The following is a 17575-nucleotide window of genomic DNA, read 5'->3' as shown; positions in this document are numbered from 1 at the left end:
TCTGTAATATGGAGCATAGGAAAAACATGAAAGCATAAATTGAATAGGACAAACATTATCTAAGACTCAAGATGAGAGCCTGTTAATCAAATAGGCAGCAGTAAAAACTTCCTCTCCCTAATTAGTTTTGGTAACATACATTTGAAATAAGAGAGATTAAACAACTTCAAGTAAATGGCGATTTTTTTCTTTCTGCAACACCACTTTGTTGAGGGGTGCTGACACATGTGAATTCATGGATAATGTCATGTTTACTAGTGAAGTTGGAAAAAGTATGAATGACATATTCTTTACCATTTTGGGGTCGAGTTCTTTTTATATGACCATTGTCTAGTTGTATTGTTCTAGTATTCATCAAGAAGATCAAAGCTACTCAAGTACAATCATCAATAAATGAGACCAATCATTTTGCACCAATAATAATATTAGAGGTAGGGGCAGCATCCCGAACATCAGAATAAATAATATTAAATGATTCATCACTTTTATTATAACAAGAAGGAAAAGAGACATGGTTGTGTTTTGCTACCTGGCAGATATCACACTTAAAAGATTCAACAAAATGTTGTAAAACGAATACAAAAACATAGACTTAATTATATAAAATGAAAGATGTCCAAGATGCTTGTGTCGAAGCCAAATTTGTGTGGTAGAAGAGGAAGACTTAGACCGGAGACATTGGAATAATACCTTTGGACCATTTGGATCCTTAGAGAAGACCTTTCATTTTCTTTATCAATTTCGACCGTCTCCCCCATGGTAAGGTTCTTAAAAACACAATGAGAAGTAAAAAAAAAGTTACTTTACAAGTTTGATCATGGGTAAACTTGTGGATGGATATTAAATTGTTGGAAAGTGTAGGAAAATGAAGTATAGTAACTTGAATGAAGATTGGAAGTCAATATTTCTAGTGCTAACAACATAAACATGAGAGTTCTCGGCAATGGTGATATAAGAAATACTTGAGGGTGAAGTATAAGAGGAAAGTAATGCAGAATCAAATGTCATATGATTAGTAGCACCAGAGTCAAGAATCCTAATATTCTTAGGAATATTCTCACAAATATTATTTAAATAAAGAGAAAAATAAACTTAATAAACTTTTCTTAATATCTTAAACTTATATTACAAATTACTACTACTGTACAACATGAACATCTGACTGAGTCTATCTTGAATCTCTAACATTCCATATGTAATGTAATCATAAGCTTGGTTACCAAGAATATCCTGAAGCCTCCCAATGAAAATTCCATAGGCTGGAAGCAAGACAGTTTCCACATATGATATTATTTCTTCCCTTAGATCATTGTCATAAACAAACCAATCTGACTGAACTCTGCATATCTCTTCAAAGTGAGTGTTGAACAAATGTATCTTCTCTTTCAACAATTCTTCTGTAATGTTGTCATTCTTGTCCACCTTCAGAAAGTCCAACACCATATTCCACGAACATCTTTTATAAAGCTCAACGTTTTGTCGAATTTTAGCTTTGTTATTTTGGAACCAATCATTGCCAAAAATAGTTTCCAATTCATAGAATTGATTTATAGCTTCTATGTGGCTCCTATTATTTACCATGAAAATATGGCGCAAAGCAGGGTCTTTGCAGTTTTTCAACTTGGCTATCAATTTCTTAGGTAAAATCTCCATTATCTGCTCCATCTGCTTCACGAAAAATGAAGATGCTTCCATCTCATTACCATCCTTGGAGTATGTCTGTAAAATATTTTCCAACTTCTGCCGCGACAAGCATGCAATCGACACATAACTAATAACCTCAGAAGTGACCGGATGAATATCGCCATGAAACTTAACAGTGTTCTTTGCTGTTGGGACTCTAAAAATAACATTATGCATTTCCATGAAAAGATCCCTGCTAGCTTCTCCTAATCTATTCCTCACTGCAACTGCTTCGTTAAGTAACATCGATTCTGGAAAAAGTGATTGGAATTTCGTAATTAGATTACCCAAATGCTCAAATATTTGTAGCATTTTGAACAAACGCCATTTTGTAGGGCTCCCCGAAGCAAGCACGTCTGCAAAACACAGCAGCTGAGACGTTGCTTCTTTGCAAACCTCAAAGAAACAGGTAGAAGCCGCGGAGGAAAACCCCGAGAAGACGTGATTGCAGAGCTGTTGTTCAAAGGGAAACAAGATTGTCATAGCTACATCCGAAGCAGTCATCCATCTTTCAAACATGGTATCTGAATATTGCTCCCTCTCATTCTTATCCATCTTATTATTGATGTTTGTAGTTGGCATTGGCAACCCAAATATTTTGTTTATGAGACACTCCTGCAAGAATACCCTTCGCCAACAGCTATATGCATCAGAACATTCTTTCTCATAACCAGATGCTAACATCAATTTCGCAGATTCATGAAGATTATCTATCTTTCTTGACGACAGAGTATCCATTACAAAATCACGCGTATCTGTATCTGTATTGTATTTCTCCATAAGCCTCTCGATGAGACTTGTACTTTCATGATTAAGCGCTTCAGTACAAGTCATAAATTGTTGCATCATACTAGATAGTGACAGTGAAGTCATTTCAATGACTACTGAATTTTCACCTCCAATCTCTAAATACTCATTTTCTGCTGTGGTGTTGAAGGAAGTGAAAGAAGATCGAATAATAATAAGAGAATAGCTGAAACCTGCTCCAACAAAGAATAACTGCAATTTAATCTTCATGAGTAACACAATTAGGGATCCAAGGAAAAAATAAAGAAGATCCACTTCAAATCCGCACTGAGATTGCCTCGACAAGCTCATTGACATGATAGCAAAAGCAGCACATGAAATCAAGCTAAATGAATCTGGTTTTTCATTCATCTCTTTATCAAAGAAAAAGGAATACACGGAGGTAATTGTCAGTACCAAAAATGCGGTGTGAGCTTTGAATCGGAGACTTCTCGATGACTGCCAAATCTTGGCAAACAAAATGAGGAGGCTGATGATGAAACTGAAAAGAGTGTATAGAATAATCTTCCATGAGTTCCAATCTCCAAATAGATGGTTGAAAGAAGAGCTTAGAGCGTAACAAAGCAATCCAACAACAGATGATGTAAAACTCACAAATCTGAATAACCTTTCAATTTGGATGATCATGTTTTTTTTTTTTCTTTAATGTGTTAGATACACTTTGATTATTAACTCAAGATATAATCAAATGAAATTTCGAGGAATGGTACAACAAGACTATTTAAATATAAGAAACTCTTAATAATTGGAATTGACTAATTCTAGAAACATTAAAAAGACGAGGTCATATTTTAATATAACCGGTAAACCGTAGTAACTCGCCGTCCATGTTATTTCTTCTTTTCGTCGTGGACACTAACTTAAAATGAACAATTCAAGAAGCACTAAAAGAAAATGAAAATTGCTTAATTACTAAAAAAATAAAAGTATATATATATATATATATATATATATATATATATATATATATATATATATATATATATATATATATATATATATATATATATATATGAGAAACTTAACAAATATCAATACATTTGATCCCGTTAAGGCATCACTTGATAGCTAGGACAACAGGTTGCATACAGGAGTGTGGGTTCGAATTGTTGAAGTCTAATTGCATATTTAGAGTGTGTTAATTGATTGATTTGTTTTAGATCTTGTGTTGGACTTTAAATAGTTTGCCTTAATATAAGTTTAGTATATATTGGAGTTTTGCTTTGTAATTGATAATAGCGTAGAATCATTTTTGTAACTGTTTTTCAATTGAGTAAAAGTTAGTTACAATATTCTCTATTCTTCCATCTTCATCTTGTTCATCTTGTTCCGCTATGTTCCAACAATTAGTATCAGAGCTCCGGTTCAGATCCACAGGAAGGGAAACACGAGTGTACGTGAGGTGTGTGATTATTTTAATTTCGGATTCATTCCATTCACGGTGAATTGAAGATTGAAATCATATCGGAATCACATTTCTTGATTTTGAGGGATTGGGAAACAGGAGTGTTTGGTGAAATCAGAGTGATTTTTTGCACAATATCAAAAAGGAACGGTGGAAACGGTGGTTTGAATATGAAACTTCCAGTGTTTGATGGAAAGAATTGGAATTAGTGGATGATTCAAATGCGTGTGTTGCTTGGCGCTCAAGATGTGCTTGATCTCATCAATGACGGTTACACGCCTGTTGTTGCAGAAGCAACGGAAGCGCAAAGAAACGCACAACGAGAAACGAAGTAGAAAGATCATAAAGCATTGTTTTACATCCATTAGTGCATGGATGCAAATGTGTTTGAGAAGATCTCTGATTCGACAACGGCGAACGCTGCGTGGGACACGATGGTACGGTGTTATGGTGGTGACTCATCAGTGAAGAAGGTGAAGCTTCAGTCTCTATGTAAGCAGTATGAGAATCTCAACATGAAGAACAATGAGAAGGTACATGAGTACATCCACGAGCTCCATGAAATCTATAAACTCATTGAATTCAATCATACCTGCATCTCTATTTTGATTAGTCCTCCCCACTCTTTCAGATCAGTCTTTAATTGTATTGAAACAGCCTCCTATACACCATCCTCCCTCCCCTGGACTATTTTTCAACTTTACTAGTTCTAACCAAAGAATATGTTTCTTATCTATCAAGCATGAAGAATAGATATTGACGAAGTAACAAACCTGGCCTTTAAATTCAGCACACACCCAGTGATCCTTCCTTTTTTAAACTGAAGAGTGGCACTACAATTCCCTTCTTCAACATTGTTAGTATCCTTCTTGAAGCTCCTTTAGAATCCTTCACCAACCATTCCACATCATTATTTCCCCATAAAGATTTTACAAGTGCATCATCCATGTGTTAAGCTTTTGTTTCCTGAATGAAAACCATATCAGTTTGTCCCTTAGCTATGATCTGAGATAATCTTCTTTTCTTCTTTGGCATCCCACACCCTATGATATTAAATGATATTATATTCATTGCAATGTTGTATTTTTCTCCTTCCCTGCCTTTATTCCTTCTATATCACGCATCTTCATCACCCTAATTGCTTCCACAAACATTTCTTCCCTATTGGAACATGATATCCCCAATTCATATATTTATTTCCACACCTTTTTTGTCATCTAGTTTTCAATACCTTCTTGAATTCGATTTGTGTCCTTAGTTGACATGCTGCAGATAGTTGTTCCTTCAGAAGATTGAGTTGCTGACACCTACGGAATCGACGGATCGTTATTATGCAATCTTTCCTTAATGATTGTTGAGATGTTGTTAACTTTTAGCCTTCTTAAAACCGAGAAGAAAGACTTTGAGATTTCAATTTGTTGATTGTCTTTGTTGCCTTCCTGGGTCGATGCACCTTTGTCCGTGTAAGTTTCTAGGGTTCCTTTTGTTCCTCTCTTTCGCGATTTCATACAAAAACTATTTCTTTCTCCTTCAATGTTATGGGCCTTTTCTTTTTGTGTATGTGGGCTTTGTTTTTTGTCATGGCCCAGTAATCCACCTCCAAGTCTGACATTGCTTTTGATCCCTTAAACGCCATATCTTCAAGGGCCAACTCGCCTACCTGGCACCCCTTTTGACTATTTTCATTTCAACTTTCTACGATTGCTTTTGAAGATTCATTACGGTGTTTCTCGATAACACATATTTCTCTCTGAACCGCTTTCTGAAACATCCCTTCAGAGTTCAGCCCCCTGGTGCGCTGCCTTCATCTGTGTTAGGTTATTTAATATTTCAGCTCTCGAGTTCTATTTTCCTAAACTCTTGGACAAAGCGTCATGGGTCCTTGACTCTTGGACAAAAGAGCCTTTATGATCCTACTCTTCCAAGTTGATATTCCACCCAGCTTCTTCTTCATGTGTGTACCCCCATGAATCACTACTCCCCAAGGATTTGGTGTTTGGAGATTTCATTGTGATACGCTTAGGCCCATGATGACCTTCTACAACTTTGATCCCGAATACATCTCCATTGATCGAAATGTTGCATGTTTCATTCAATAACAAGTAATATTTTTTTCTTACTAGTATTCTGGCAACGTCCAAATTGACATGTTTGGTGGTTTCTTCATCTGAACAGACAAACACACCAACTGGTTTTGTCACGAACTCAAATACTTTTGGATTCCAAGCATGGCACACTAAACTTAAGACTCTTAACCATGTTAGCTTTTCATTATCCACCTCCTATGGATTCCATGGCCTTATCTCTATAAACCATTGCTTGATACAATCTGATTCCTCTTCTACCAACGTTTTCAATTTCCCTCCTCCCTTTCTTCTAACAAGCACAAATTAGCTCTAAGTGGTGTTACTTTTATCCCAAAATAACCTTCCATGCTGAAGTATTCTTGCATGTTATAAGTTGCTCTTGGGTTCTCCACCACCCCAATGTACGCTTAATAAATCCTCTACATGTCTTCAGCCTCCAAGTTGTACTCCAAGGGTGCCAATGGAACCTTCTTTCCCTGGACCATGTTATTATCTACATTGTTATACTTTTTGTTGTTAATAACTATTTGTGCATATGCCTTTCTATTTATTCCACCTCCCTTTTGTAATATCATGTCTCCCTCCACATTTCTATTGACTCACATATCCACATTTGTCCCAACCAGTATTCTCGTGTTCTATCGATGTTTGGCATCACCTCTAGGTACAACATGCTTTGCTCCTCGATCAAACCTTGGTATGTTAGCATGGATCTTCCTAGTTCCAATGATGATGATGTCAAGCTTTGTGGCCATCATTCTTGCATCCTGAATATTGAAAAAAAGGTGCAAAACCAAATTGTTTGCCCCTTTTGTCTCTCCTTGGTGGAATGATGATTTCATCCACATCTCTAAACTCCTTGAATATGGCATACATCTCTTTGGCTCCAAAGTCCTCAGGAAACTCTGTGAAGAAAAACGTGCTTGATTCGCTATCTTTCAAATCCTTACCATTCCTTTTGTTGCTAGTATCCTATTTTGGCCCTTTTTCTCCATGTTGCATCCTATTTCTGCTAACCTGAATCCACTCTTATTTTCCATTTTCTTGCTTGTCGAGGTTCATGCTAAAGTTGATGCAAATGTATGGTGATCGGTTGTTGCAGTGTTAAGGGTTATTACTCCAATTTTTTTAGTAGTTATCCAAATTGAAACATTTGGACTAAATTTGCTCCCATTTCAGGAATGTGTCAAATTTATAGAAAAAGGTATGGATGAGATTGATTTCCTATATGAGAGAGAGAGAGAGATTTTTTTTAACTTTAAATTAAAAAATAAAACATGTCAATACTTTTGGATTATATTTTATTCCAATTCCAAGTATACAAATAATAATGTTTTAGGATAACACTTAGGCTATGTTTGGGAGTTTGGAGGGGAGGGAAAGGCATCTGAAAACGAATTTTTTAAAAAATATAGAAAAATATTTGATATTTTTTGAAAAAATGATTTTGTTTAGAATGATGTCATTATCATTACAAAATTTTTAATTTTCAAAATAGTATAACAACCTAAAAGATATTTGGATTAGGGGTGTTCGCGGTGCGGTTTGGTTCGGTTTTGAGCATAAAAGTCATCCTAACCGCGAGATAAAAATGCATGCGGTTCGGTTTGGTTCGGTTGATTTTTAAAAAGTCATCCAAACCAAACCAAACCAAACCAATGCGGTTAGGATCGGTTCGGTGGACCGCGGTTTACACTATAAAATAAAAATGTACTGAAATAAAAAGAAAAAGGAAAGTAATTTAATGTCAATATAATATATGATATTATACCATAAAAAAAAGTTATATTACAAGAACCTTAGAGAACTAAAAATGCATTATAAATGAAATACATATAGTAGACAGTAGAGAATTACATATATATGTAGCTCAATAAAATACAAAAACTATGTGGATTATGCCAAAACTTAAGTTAATAAATTAATTATTAAAATTCAAAACATGAGGTGTGGTTGTGTGCAATTGGATTAGTAAAGATAATAAATTAATTATAAAATTCAAAACTTAAGTTAAATATGCGGTTTGGTTCGGTTCAGTTCGGTTTTGTGAAATAAAAACCGCGAACCAAACCGACCCGCGCGGTTCAGTTTAAAAGTCATCCAAAATCATCCAAACCAAACGCGGTTTTTTGCGGTTTCGGTTTGGATTGGTTCGATTTGCGGTTTTGCTTTTGGATTGGTTCGGATACGATCACCCCTAATTTGGATAATGTAAGTCCTCCAAAATCCTCCTTCAATATAATTTTTGAGTTCCCCATTTTATGGGGTTTTTGGTGTCACAAATAAAACCAAACCCTCCAAAACCTTCCTACCCAAATTTTTTTTATTCTTTTCACCAAATTCTTCTTATTTTCCAAAGTCCTTCCATCCCTTCCCCTCCAAACTCATTTCAATCTTAATTTCAAACAAACACACTCCTACTGAATAAATATACTTTTACCTTTTTTTTTCTCTGTTTTTTTCTATACTTTTTCTCAAGTATAATTCAATATCCAATTCAGGTACTATTCCCCTTCTTTCCTTTTCTGGCCTCAAAAGATCTTCTGGTGGTTACTCACCACCACTGTCGCTTCATCTTCACTATCCAAAAGATTCCATTTTTCTATACATATTAATCCCATTCTTCAATTGGGTTCTATTAGATTTCATTTTCTTATCACAATCTATGCTTTTTACTTCTTAAACAATCCAATTGGGTGTTCCTGAAGTAAAGAAATTCGAGCTAACAGGTGTCTGTTTCACTGCAATTTCAAAGAAAAAAACTTCCCTTTCTTCAAGAATCATGATACCCCTTTTCTTTTTTTGGGTATTTTTATCATCTATCCAAATAATTATGTTTATTTTGTGATATATTATCTTGAAGACATGTCGGTGAAGTTGTGTATTATATTGCAGTTGTTAATTCTGATAGAAAACTTGTACATAAAAATATCATACTGCATTTGTATTTCAAAGTTTGTATTCAATGCATAGCCTATAGTTTATTAGATTAGTTAGAATTTTTTTTTTTCTAACATGAATTGTGGAATGTATTTTCAGGGAAAAGGAGAATAGTTTTGTGTAATATGGGTTGGCTTACCAAGTTTCTCAATGGCTCTAATCATCGAATTTTGCGAGGGCGATACAATGGCAAACATGGTGATAATAGAATTTGGGATACTCAACATAGTTCAGTGGTAACTTAAGTTTTTCTTTACTATAGTAAGAAATTGAAATTATAGTCTAATGTTACAATTCTGACTTTGCTTGATTGTGACTTGAATCTGATACGGTAGTACGGTACTGGTTTTTATGAGACTTAGCGAGATAGTTTGAATATGTAATTGTGACGAATTGAGTGCAGGATGATTTGACGGATGTCGAGAAAGAAGATATCGACCGTGCTATTGCACTCTCTCTATCAGAGGAGGATCTGAAAGGGAAGAAAGTTGTTGGTAAGATTTATGCTAATAATCGATCTACCATTCGCATCTGGACGGATAAGAGAAATGTCTCATGTTTTTTTACCTCGTAATATCTCAGAGGACGACTCTCGGTCTGAAGAAGACAATGAACTTTGTAAACTTGATGAGGAAGACGAGAATGTTGGTAAAGTTCAACGAGATGAAGATGAACTGCTAGCTAAAATTCAGCAGGAGGAAAATGAACGCCGTGCCAAAGATCAACTTGAGGAAGATGAGGAACTTGCTAAGGCAATTCAATTAAGTTTGAACGTTGGTTCTCCTCCTCGACATGGCAATGATTCTTTATCTCAACCTCCTCCCCCCCTCTTTCCACCTGGATTCAGGTAATTTTGGGCATGATCACATCTTTATCTGAATAGTGAATCCAAATACTTTTTATGGAAAGCGCTGAAGTTCACTAGACGCGCCTAAAAATTGAAATATTGGCCTCTGTTGCAACAACGTGGATCAATATAGTAGACATTTTTGGAATTTTAGTTTTCGTATTTTAATGGTTATTTTCCCTTATTAAAAATGAACAATAAACCTGGTTCTGGAAAATTTGTGTGCAGAATCTGTGCTGGATGCAATGCTGAGATTGGCCATGGGAGATTTTTAAGTTGCATGGGAGGTGTCTGGCATCCACAATGCTTCTGTTGCCATACTTGCCATCTGCCAATCACTGATTATGAGGTTAGAGTTTCGTTATCTATGTTTTCTTGCTAGATAAAACCGAGTTTAATCAAAACAAGTTGAAACTTTACTCAGAGATTCATTTAGTTAGGGACTTCAAATTATTTATCTCTTTTCTTAGTCAATCTCAATAATTATTATGAATAATACTACAACATCTTTTTGTTCCTTTGCAGTTTTCGATGAATAGCAACCGTCCTTACCATAAATCCTGCTACAAGGAGAAGCATCATCCAAGATGCGATGTTTGCAAGAATTTTGTAAGTATCTTGGCAGGAGTCTTTCACTTGCAGTTGTCTATTAGGGTACAAGTGCAAACATCATAAGCCATTGCGGTGAAAATGTGGTGCTCACGACAATTTTTTATTCTTTCACTACAGATCCCGGCTAACTCAGCTGGCCTCATTGAGTATAGAGCTCACCCTTTCTGGATGCAAAAATACTGTCCAACACATGAGCTCGACGGCACTCCTCGTTGTTGTAGCTGTGAAAGAATGGAGGTCAGTTATATCAGCTCCCAGAACATTTCATTTTGTTACTAATAGAAGATACCGGCGGTGAGCCAATGTTGCCCCCCTTCTCATCTGTTGTTATCTTTTCCTATTATCTAATATGAAACTTTCTAATCCCTGCAGCCAAAGGATTCAAAATATATTTTGCTTGATGATGGTCGAAAGCTATGTCTCGAGTGTCTTGACTCAGCAATAATGGATAGTCATGAATGCCAACCTCTCTACCTTGAAATACTAGATTTTTACGAAGGTTTAAATATGAAATTGGAGCAGCAAGTTCCTATGCTTTTGGTCGAGAGACAGGCATTGAATGAGGCCATGGAGGGAGAAAAGAATGTATGTGCTAATGTGTATTGTTACTTCTATTCCTTCCTTTTTTTTATCTGTTATCCTAACTTAAAGTTGTTATTTTGCTTTTCCGTATCAAATATAGGGTCATCACCATTTACCTGAAACTAGAGGACTATGCTTGTCGGAAGAGCAGACTGTTACCACCGTACGGATTCCTTGCTTCCAAATTTGATTCTTTACGCACGTCTAATTCTGATATAAAAGACTTTGCATTATTATATAACGGTTTTACACATTTCATGTAACACCAGATTTTAAAAAGACCAAAGATTGGGGCAGGACACCGAGTCACGGACATGATAACTGAGCCTTATAGACTGACCCGTCGATGTGAGGTGACAGCCGTACTTGTTTTGTATGGGCTACCTAGGTAACTTTCCACGATCTACTTTCACATCTGGTACCTGCATAAGACTTTCACTCATTTCACTGATTCAATGATTGTGTTTATAGGCTGTTGACTGGATCAATCCTAGCTCACGAGATAATGCATGCATGGCTAAGGCTTAAAGGTGTTTCACCTCTTCCAAGATGAAAATCACGAAGAAAATTTACATTTTTGTTTCATGTGTTAACATGGAAAAAAAATGTTTTTTTACAGGTTATCCGAACCTGAGTCCAGAAGTTGAAGAGGGAATCTGCCAAGTCTTGGCTCACATGTGGCTAGAATCAGAGCTCTATTCTGGATCTGGGAATAATAATGCACCATCTTCGTCTTCATCGTCATCATCGTCGTCAATACCACCGTCCACTGCTGCGTCATCAAAGAAGGGTAAACGGTCTGATTTTGAGAAGAAACTTGGGGAGTTTTTCAAACACCAGATTGAGTCCGATACCTCGTCAGCCTATGGAGATGGATTCAGATTGGGTAACAAGGCAGTACTTAAGTATGATCTTAAAAGTACCCTTGATCATATCCACTTGACCGGAACTTTTCCATGTTGAAAATAGCTAGCATAAGTTTTTTACCTCATCTTGCTCCAGAGGGTTTCCTTTCCTCTCTAGCCCCTACTGTCTGCTCGAATTAAATATCAGTCGTTGGATTAATCAAACAATTGATAGTGTTGATCTCTCAGTCATTTGATTAATTCAACGACTGAGTTTTTCGTTCGAGAGGCAAAAGAATTCAGCTGCCATCATAGAAACTGTTGAAGGTCTTAAGGATTCCAAAATAGGAAATAATTTTGAATTAAAGTTATCATAAATACTTTTTGTTTTTGATTTTTCTTAACATGATGCCTCTAAGTTATATCATAAATCCTATGAAGTTTAATACTAGAGACAACAAGGAATAAAAATGCACATCTTGGTTTTCAGTGGCTAAAATCTGAGAGTTGATATGTGATGTAAGATTGGTTAATTATGAGACTCGCTTTTATATTTATTGTTTTTAATTATAAAAAAATTATATATTTTATGATTTCTTTACTTTTATTTATAATTAGAAAACATAAGCAATGGTTTTTGGATCTATATAAAGCTAACCCCTTAATGAGAATGTGGTTAGTTTTATATAGACCCAAAAACCATTGCTCTAACACCAATACGTGTTATAAGGCTCTAACCCGGGTCCTATGCTAATAAGGAAAATGTCAACTACGATGAATTTGATGATGGTGAAGAAACGCTTTTCATAGCTCAAGAAGATATAAGCTCTTGCAACTCTGATGGTGAATGATCCTACTCTTGAAAAGCAGCCTATTCCTCCTCGGGACCTTAAAGTTGTGAATCAAAATGTTCCTTAAAGTTGTGAATCAAAATGTTCCTCAATGTCACTGGTGAAGAAGAAATTGAAGATACTGACCTGCATAACTTGGATGTGTTCAATACCATTGAAGATCCACTCACTTACGAAGAAGATGCAAAGAAGGAACTATGGAGGAAGGCCACGTATCTAGATATGAAAGCCATTGATAGTAACAAAACTTAGGAGCTGACAACGCTTACTTATGGAGCAAAGGAAATTGGAGTCAAATTAATAGGGATAACATAAGATAATTAATCATGACCAAACCTTTGAAGATGGAACCTGTAGCTCATTGTTAGATGGGCTTGATATGTGACTTGAATTACAAGTAATTTGTTTTGTTGTAAATTGTTTTGCTTTTCCTGTAGTAATCAGTTAAGGTGGTGATTGTTAGTAATTGGGCTCCCTTGTATGACTTTAGGCCTATATAAGGCCAACTCCGAAATGCTCTTTTCACACTTTAGGTCTATGTTTTTTGTTTGTGAATATATGTTAGAATAGGTCCGTAGGAAAAACTCACTGACTAATGAATTAAGGGGCATTTCGGAGATGTATCTCCAGATCAATTTTTCGTGCATACGAAAATGCATCACCGGATCAAGATTTTTCAGAATAAGAGTTTCTCGGCATTTTTACTTCAAATCACAATGGTGTGAAAGCCATGAGGGTGGAAAGAGCATTTTCCACCCATTTCTGCAGACATTTTAATCTTTTCTCAATGTGGGAGAGACAATAAAGGTGAAAAGAGCATTTCCCACCCCTTAATGAGGGAACATATAAGGCCACCCCTATAAAGAGAATGTTGTTGGTCTCTTTTACATCAAGAATGGCATCGAAGTAAGGCAAATGGGAGCTAGCCACCATGGTTGTAATTGACATGACTACAATTTGAAATCCGGTTATAAAATCAAATAATTTTTTGATCGAATTAAAATATAAAATGTACAATTGTTCTACAAACATATCATTTCTCAACATTATGATACTGACACATTAATTTCTTCGAAATCTTTTCAAATTTTGGTATTGAAAAATAGTATCATTTGCATTTCTAAACATTATGATACTTACACAATAATTTCTATGAAACCTTTTCAAATTTTGGTATTGAAAAATAGGATAATTTGCATTGCAAAACTTTATTGCACCAGAAATGTATACTAATACTAACTAAAATCTAATTTTATCACTACCACTTTTTTGTTATGAGCCAAGGGCATAGGCCATTATCTTAAGTTTCTTTAAAAACAAGCTCATCAGAGAATGTTATACATTATCCCCTTAATTTTTATCAAAATAATAAAGAGGTATTGTTGATTGATAGAGAACAAAATTGAAAAGACAAGTAAAACCAAAAGAGTTGAATAAAGCTACAAAACACTTCAGTCTATTATAAATTCATTCCAAAGAAAATTTAAGCAGCAACTGCTTGTTGGGCTGCAGCAGCTCTCTTCCTAGCTTCCTCAATAACTGTAAGCTTGATACCCTTACCCTTGGGAAGAGACACCCATGGCTTTGTACCCTTGCCAATGGTGAACACATTGCCCAAACGGGTTGCAAACTCATGACCGGTGGCATCCTGAACGTGGATTGTCTCGAAGGTTCCCTTATGCTTCTCCCTGCTCTTGATCACTCCAACACGTCCCCTATTCCTTCCACCAGTAACCATGACTACATTTCCAACATCAAATTTGATGAAGTCAACAATCTTGTTCTCCTCAAGATCCAGCTTAATGGTGTCATTAGCCCTGATGACAGGGTCTGGGTAGCGGATGGTGCGACCATCATAGGTGTTCAGGTATGGGATACCTTTCTGCCCAAATTGCACTGAGCGGACCTTGCAGAGCTTGAACTGCATCACAAGCAAGGCAAACATGAAAAACTAAAATGAAGCAAACAAAATATATACTTACAAGGATGCTACTCAAAATTTTAAAAATAAAATTACATGGACAGAGAGATTGACATGATTAAGCAAATGAAGGTACCTTTGACTCGTCTTCTCTGACAGAATGGAGACGGAATCTTCCTTTGGTATCATAAAGCAAGCGAAAGCTCTCATTTGTTTTAGGGATGGACACAACATCTGTGAAGAGAAAATTTTAGCAAGAAAATAAATCATGGCTACAGCTATTTCAAATGAAGTATAGAACATTTATACTGGGATTATCATGCAAGTTATTTAATTAACCAAACTTCAGCTCACACTTTTGCCGCAGGATATTATACAAGTAAACTAAGAACATAGCTCCATAAACTGGTTAACATTGATAATCTTTTGTAGCAGAGTCAAAGAAACTAAACCCTGGATTTGTTAAGATTAAACCATGGGATTCAGTTATTATTAAACTCCCCTTTCACGCTCTACAAACAAATATCGGTTCCAGAGTTCCAGTACAATACTATATTATGCGAGAAGTCATCAAGCTCAAAAAACAAGTTATAGCATATAAAAAAACATATAACCATGGAATAAATTGTTGACGGCAAAAAAAACAAATTGAACATTTATAGTAAAAAATGACTAGCATCATACATACCCATGAATCCAGCAGGATAAGTCTTGTCAGTCCTAACTTTGTTATCAACAAGGACATGTCGTTGCATCAGAATAGCAATGACTTCACGGTATGTCAAAGCATACTTCAATCTGTTACGCAATATGAGGATGAGTGGCAGGCATTCCCTGGACTTGTGTGGCCCAGATGAGGGTTTAGGAGCCTATATAATTCCCACAAAAGTAACATTAGCCTTATAAAACACTCTTGCAAACCAAACCAAACCAAACCAATTGAAATATAACATAAATTTCACTTACAAAAGCACCGCCCAATTTGTCAAGCATCCAATGCTTGGGAGCATTGAGCCTCTTCAAATGCTTCTTCAATCCTCTAGCCTGTCGCATTCACAAACATTAAAATCAAACACAAGGGCTTGTTTGGATCAACTTATATGAAAAATTTATTCAAACAGAACCTAAATTAATAGATCTAACAATCAAACTCAACTCCAAACAGATAAATCCTAATCTCAGAAATCAAATTATAAAGCTTTATAAACTCCCTAACAAATTAGGGGACATACGGATCAATACTAAATCCACTTCAGTCGATAATATACAATGTAAAATTAATATCAAAACCGTGATTTGCCAGAGGTGAAAATTGAAATTGAGTACTTTCGTAACATACACATAAACAAATTGTAACACTGGTAAAGTAAAACTATATCAGAAACTGAAAATTGAATTTTGAGCAAATCACAAAAATTAAGGACAATGAAAAATCGAATACCATTATGAATATGAGATTGAAAGAGTATCAAAATGAAAAATCTGAGAGGCGAAGAAGAGCGTACTAACCATTTTGGATGAATAAGCGAAACAAGAGCTACAAAGCTAGAGAAACAAAGTGAAGAGTGGAAGCTGCGGCTTTAGGTTATGAGAAAAACCCTAATTGTAGAAGAATGGATATGGGCCCAGAATCGTTAGTTGTAATGGGCCTTAGAAAATTTTACCCTTCCCTTTATTTATCCCCCACCCCTACCATTTTTTACCAAGATTTCAAAAATAAAAAATTAATTTACCAATTTATTTTTACCATTTCTCTCAAGTTATTCAAATTTGAGGAATTTTGCACCTCACGTATGTTTACTTTACTGGAGTACTCTGAAAAAAGTTATTCGATACGTTTTTTTTATTGAAGAACTTTTTGTTATGGTGTCTGATTTGTATTTTTTATACGCAAAGAATTTGTTGGTATGTTCTTGGGTTTGCAACTTGTTCTAGATAATTTGGTTTAATATTATCCGGTGACTTACATTTTGTGTATCAGTCTACTTATCATTAAGTAATTCGGCGGGTTTTTTATATTTTTTTATACTTTTTTTATGTTGCACAGACATGGAAATCCTTTTACAAATATGTGATACAAATTAAATATGTGTAAATATCACTGATGCATTCTCAATTACACAAATATTTGATATACGAGAAAATGTGATAAGGAGGATTAAGAATGTTGGAATTATAAATAAAGTAATTGTTATCATCGCTCACTCAGGTACCGGAATAGGTAAGAGATGGAGAAACAACAAAGTAATATTTTACTGTGATAAAGGTGGGAAATAGAAGGAATATATGGTGGAACACAAAATGCCACTAAGAAATGTGATTATCCATTCAAAAGAAGTTTTCGGTTGATTTGACTTGAAGGAAGAATAAGGGGTATAGGAGGTCAATGCTATGGATAAGTTACTAGGAGTTTGTAAGAAGGACCGGGTTTTGGACTTAGTAATCAAAAGAAATAATGTTTTTAGTCTAATGTGGAAGAAGCTCTCCCTCAAAGAGATCTTACTTCATCAGAACTTTAGACTAAAGTGGATGAGAGATGGAGATTGCAATAGTATGTGCTTTTATTCCATCTTCAAGATGAGAAATAAAAGGAAATTCAAAGGTCCTCTAAATTATAGCATGAGGTTCATTAAATATGTAGGAAAAGCGAAAAAGGAAATAAAGGCACTTTTGTGAGAAATTCAAAGAACTATAATCTAATAGGCCTTAGTTGGAAGGTATAGAATTCAGGAATCTTTCTCAGGCAGATAGAATATTTCAAGAAGAGCTTTTCTCTGAATAGAAAAATGAGGAAGCAATTTATGGGTGTCATGGATCAAAGAGTCTTGAGCTTGGTGAGCTATAAATTTATCTTTATCAAAAATTGTAAGAGCTTCCTTAAGGTGGACATCATCATATTTGTAAAGGAGTTCTATAGTAAGGCTAGATTGTCAAAAGCTATAACATCATATTTCCTTACTCTAATCCCAAAGAAACCTAATTATCAAGGGCTAGA

At 35.4% G+C, this 17575-nt stretch overlaps 3 protein-coding genes across 5 annotated transcripts; 1 reads left to right on the top strand and 2 right to left on the bottom strand.

Annotated features, from left to right (window-relative positions):
• Positions 1–998: 998 nt before the first annotated feature.
• On the bottom strand, positions 999–3163 carry LOC131646825 (exocyst complex component EXO70B1-like). Its single transcript, XM_058916782.1, has one exon. It carries the CDS (start codon positions 3115–3117, stop codon positions 1126–1128), a length of 1992 nt encoding a protein of 663 aa, XP_058772765.1. The 5' UTR covers positions 3118–3163; the 3' UTR covers positions 999–1125.
• Positions 3164–8376: 5213 nt separating this feature from the next.
• LOC131652145 (protein DA1-related 1-like) lies at positions 8377–12373 on the top strand. 3 transcript variants are annotated; one of them, XM_058921926.1, is made up of 12 exons: positions 8377–8483; positions 9022–9158; positions 9326–9416; positions 9505–9769; positions 9998–10118; positions 10295–10378; positions 10499–10618; positions 10754–10966; positions 11064–11126; positions 11233–11351; positions 11435–11493; positions 11583–12373. In XM_058921926.1, the coding sequence occupies exons 2-12, from the start codon at positions 9048–9050 to the stop codon at positions 11924–11926; spliced, it is 1590 nt and encodes a 529-aa protein (XP_058777909.1). In that variant the 5' UTR covers positions 8377–8483; positions 9022–9047; the 3' UTR covers positions 11927–12373. The 3 variants fall into 3 exon arrangements, with proteins under 3 accessions (XP_058777909.1, XP_058777908.1, XP_058777907.1); XM_058921925.1 differs by lacking the exon at positions 8377–8483 and adding an exon at positions 8490–8711 and having other exon boundaries at positions 11583–12372; XM_058921924.1 differs by lacking the exon at positions 8377–8483 and adding an exon at positions 8490–8788 and having other exon boundaries at positions 11583–12372.
• Positions 12374–13947: 1574 nt separating this feature from the next.
• LOC131652146 (small ribosomal subunit protein eS4z-like) lies at positions 13948–16169 on the bottom strand. The gene is made up of 5 exons (XM_058921927.1): positions 16090–16169; positions 15547–15624; positions 15269–15449; positions 14717–14814; positions 13948–14580 (listed from the first exon to the last, which is right to left on the bottom strand). The coding sequence occupies exons 1-5, from the start codon at positions 16090–16092 to the stop codon at positions 14143–14145; spliced, it is 798 nt and encodes a 265-aa protein (XP_058777910.1). The 5' UTR covers positions 16093–16169; the 3' UTR covers positions 13948–14142.
• Positions 16170–17575: the final 1406 nt, after the last annotated feature.

The sequence above is a fragment of the Vicia villosa genome, linkage group LG2, assembly GCF_029867415.1.
Source record: "Vicia villosa cultivar HV-30 ecotype Madison, WI linkage group LG2, Vvil1.0, whole genome shotgun sequence".
NCBI lineage: Eukaryota > Viridiplantae > Streptophyta > Magnoliopsida > Fabales > Fabaceae > Vicia > Vicia villosa.
The sequence above is the reverse complement of the archived record's forward strand: the minus strand, read 5'-3'. Positions and strand labels throughout refer to the sequence as shown.

Bases quoted from the DNA above. Each gene is read 5' to 3' on its own strand.
- LOC131646825 (XM_058916782.1), bottom strand. From the start codon at position 3,117: ATGATCATCCAAATTGAAAGGTTATTCAGATTTGTGAGTTTTACATCA.
- LOC131652145 (XM_058921926.1), top strand. From the start codon at position 9,048: ATGGGTTGGCTTACCAAGTTTCTCAATGGCTCTAATCATCGAATTTTG. The intron at 10,967-11,063 runs GTATGTGCTAAT...TATCAAATATAG, and splicing joins CCATGGAGGGAGAAAAGAAT to GGTCATCACCATTTACCTGA. The intron at 11,494-11,582 runs GTGTTTCACCTC...GTTTTTTTACAG, and splicing joins TGCATGGCTAAGGCTTAAAG to GTTATCCGAACCTGAGTCCA.
- LOC131652146 (XM_058921927.1), bottom strand. The intron at 15,450-15,546 runs GTAAGTGAAATT...GGAATTATATAG, and splicing joins ACAAATTGGGCGGTGCTTTT to GCTCCTAAACCCTCATCTGG. The intron at 14,815-15,268 runs GTATGTATGATG...TTCTCTTCACAG, and splicing joins TTATCCTGCTGGATTCATGG to ATGTTGTGTCCATCCCTAAA.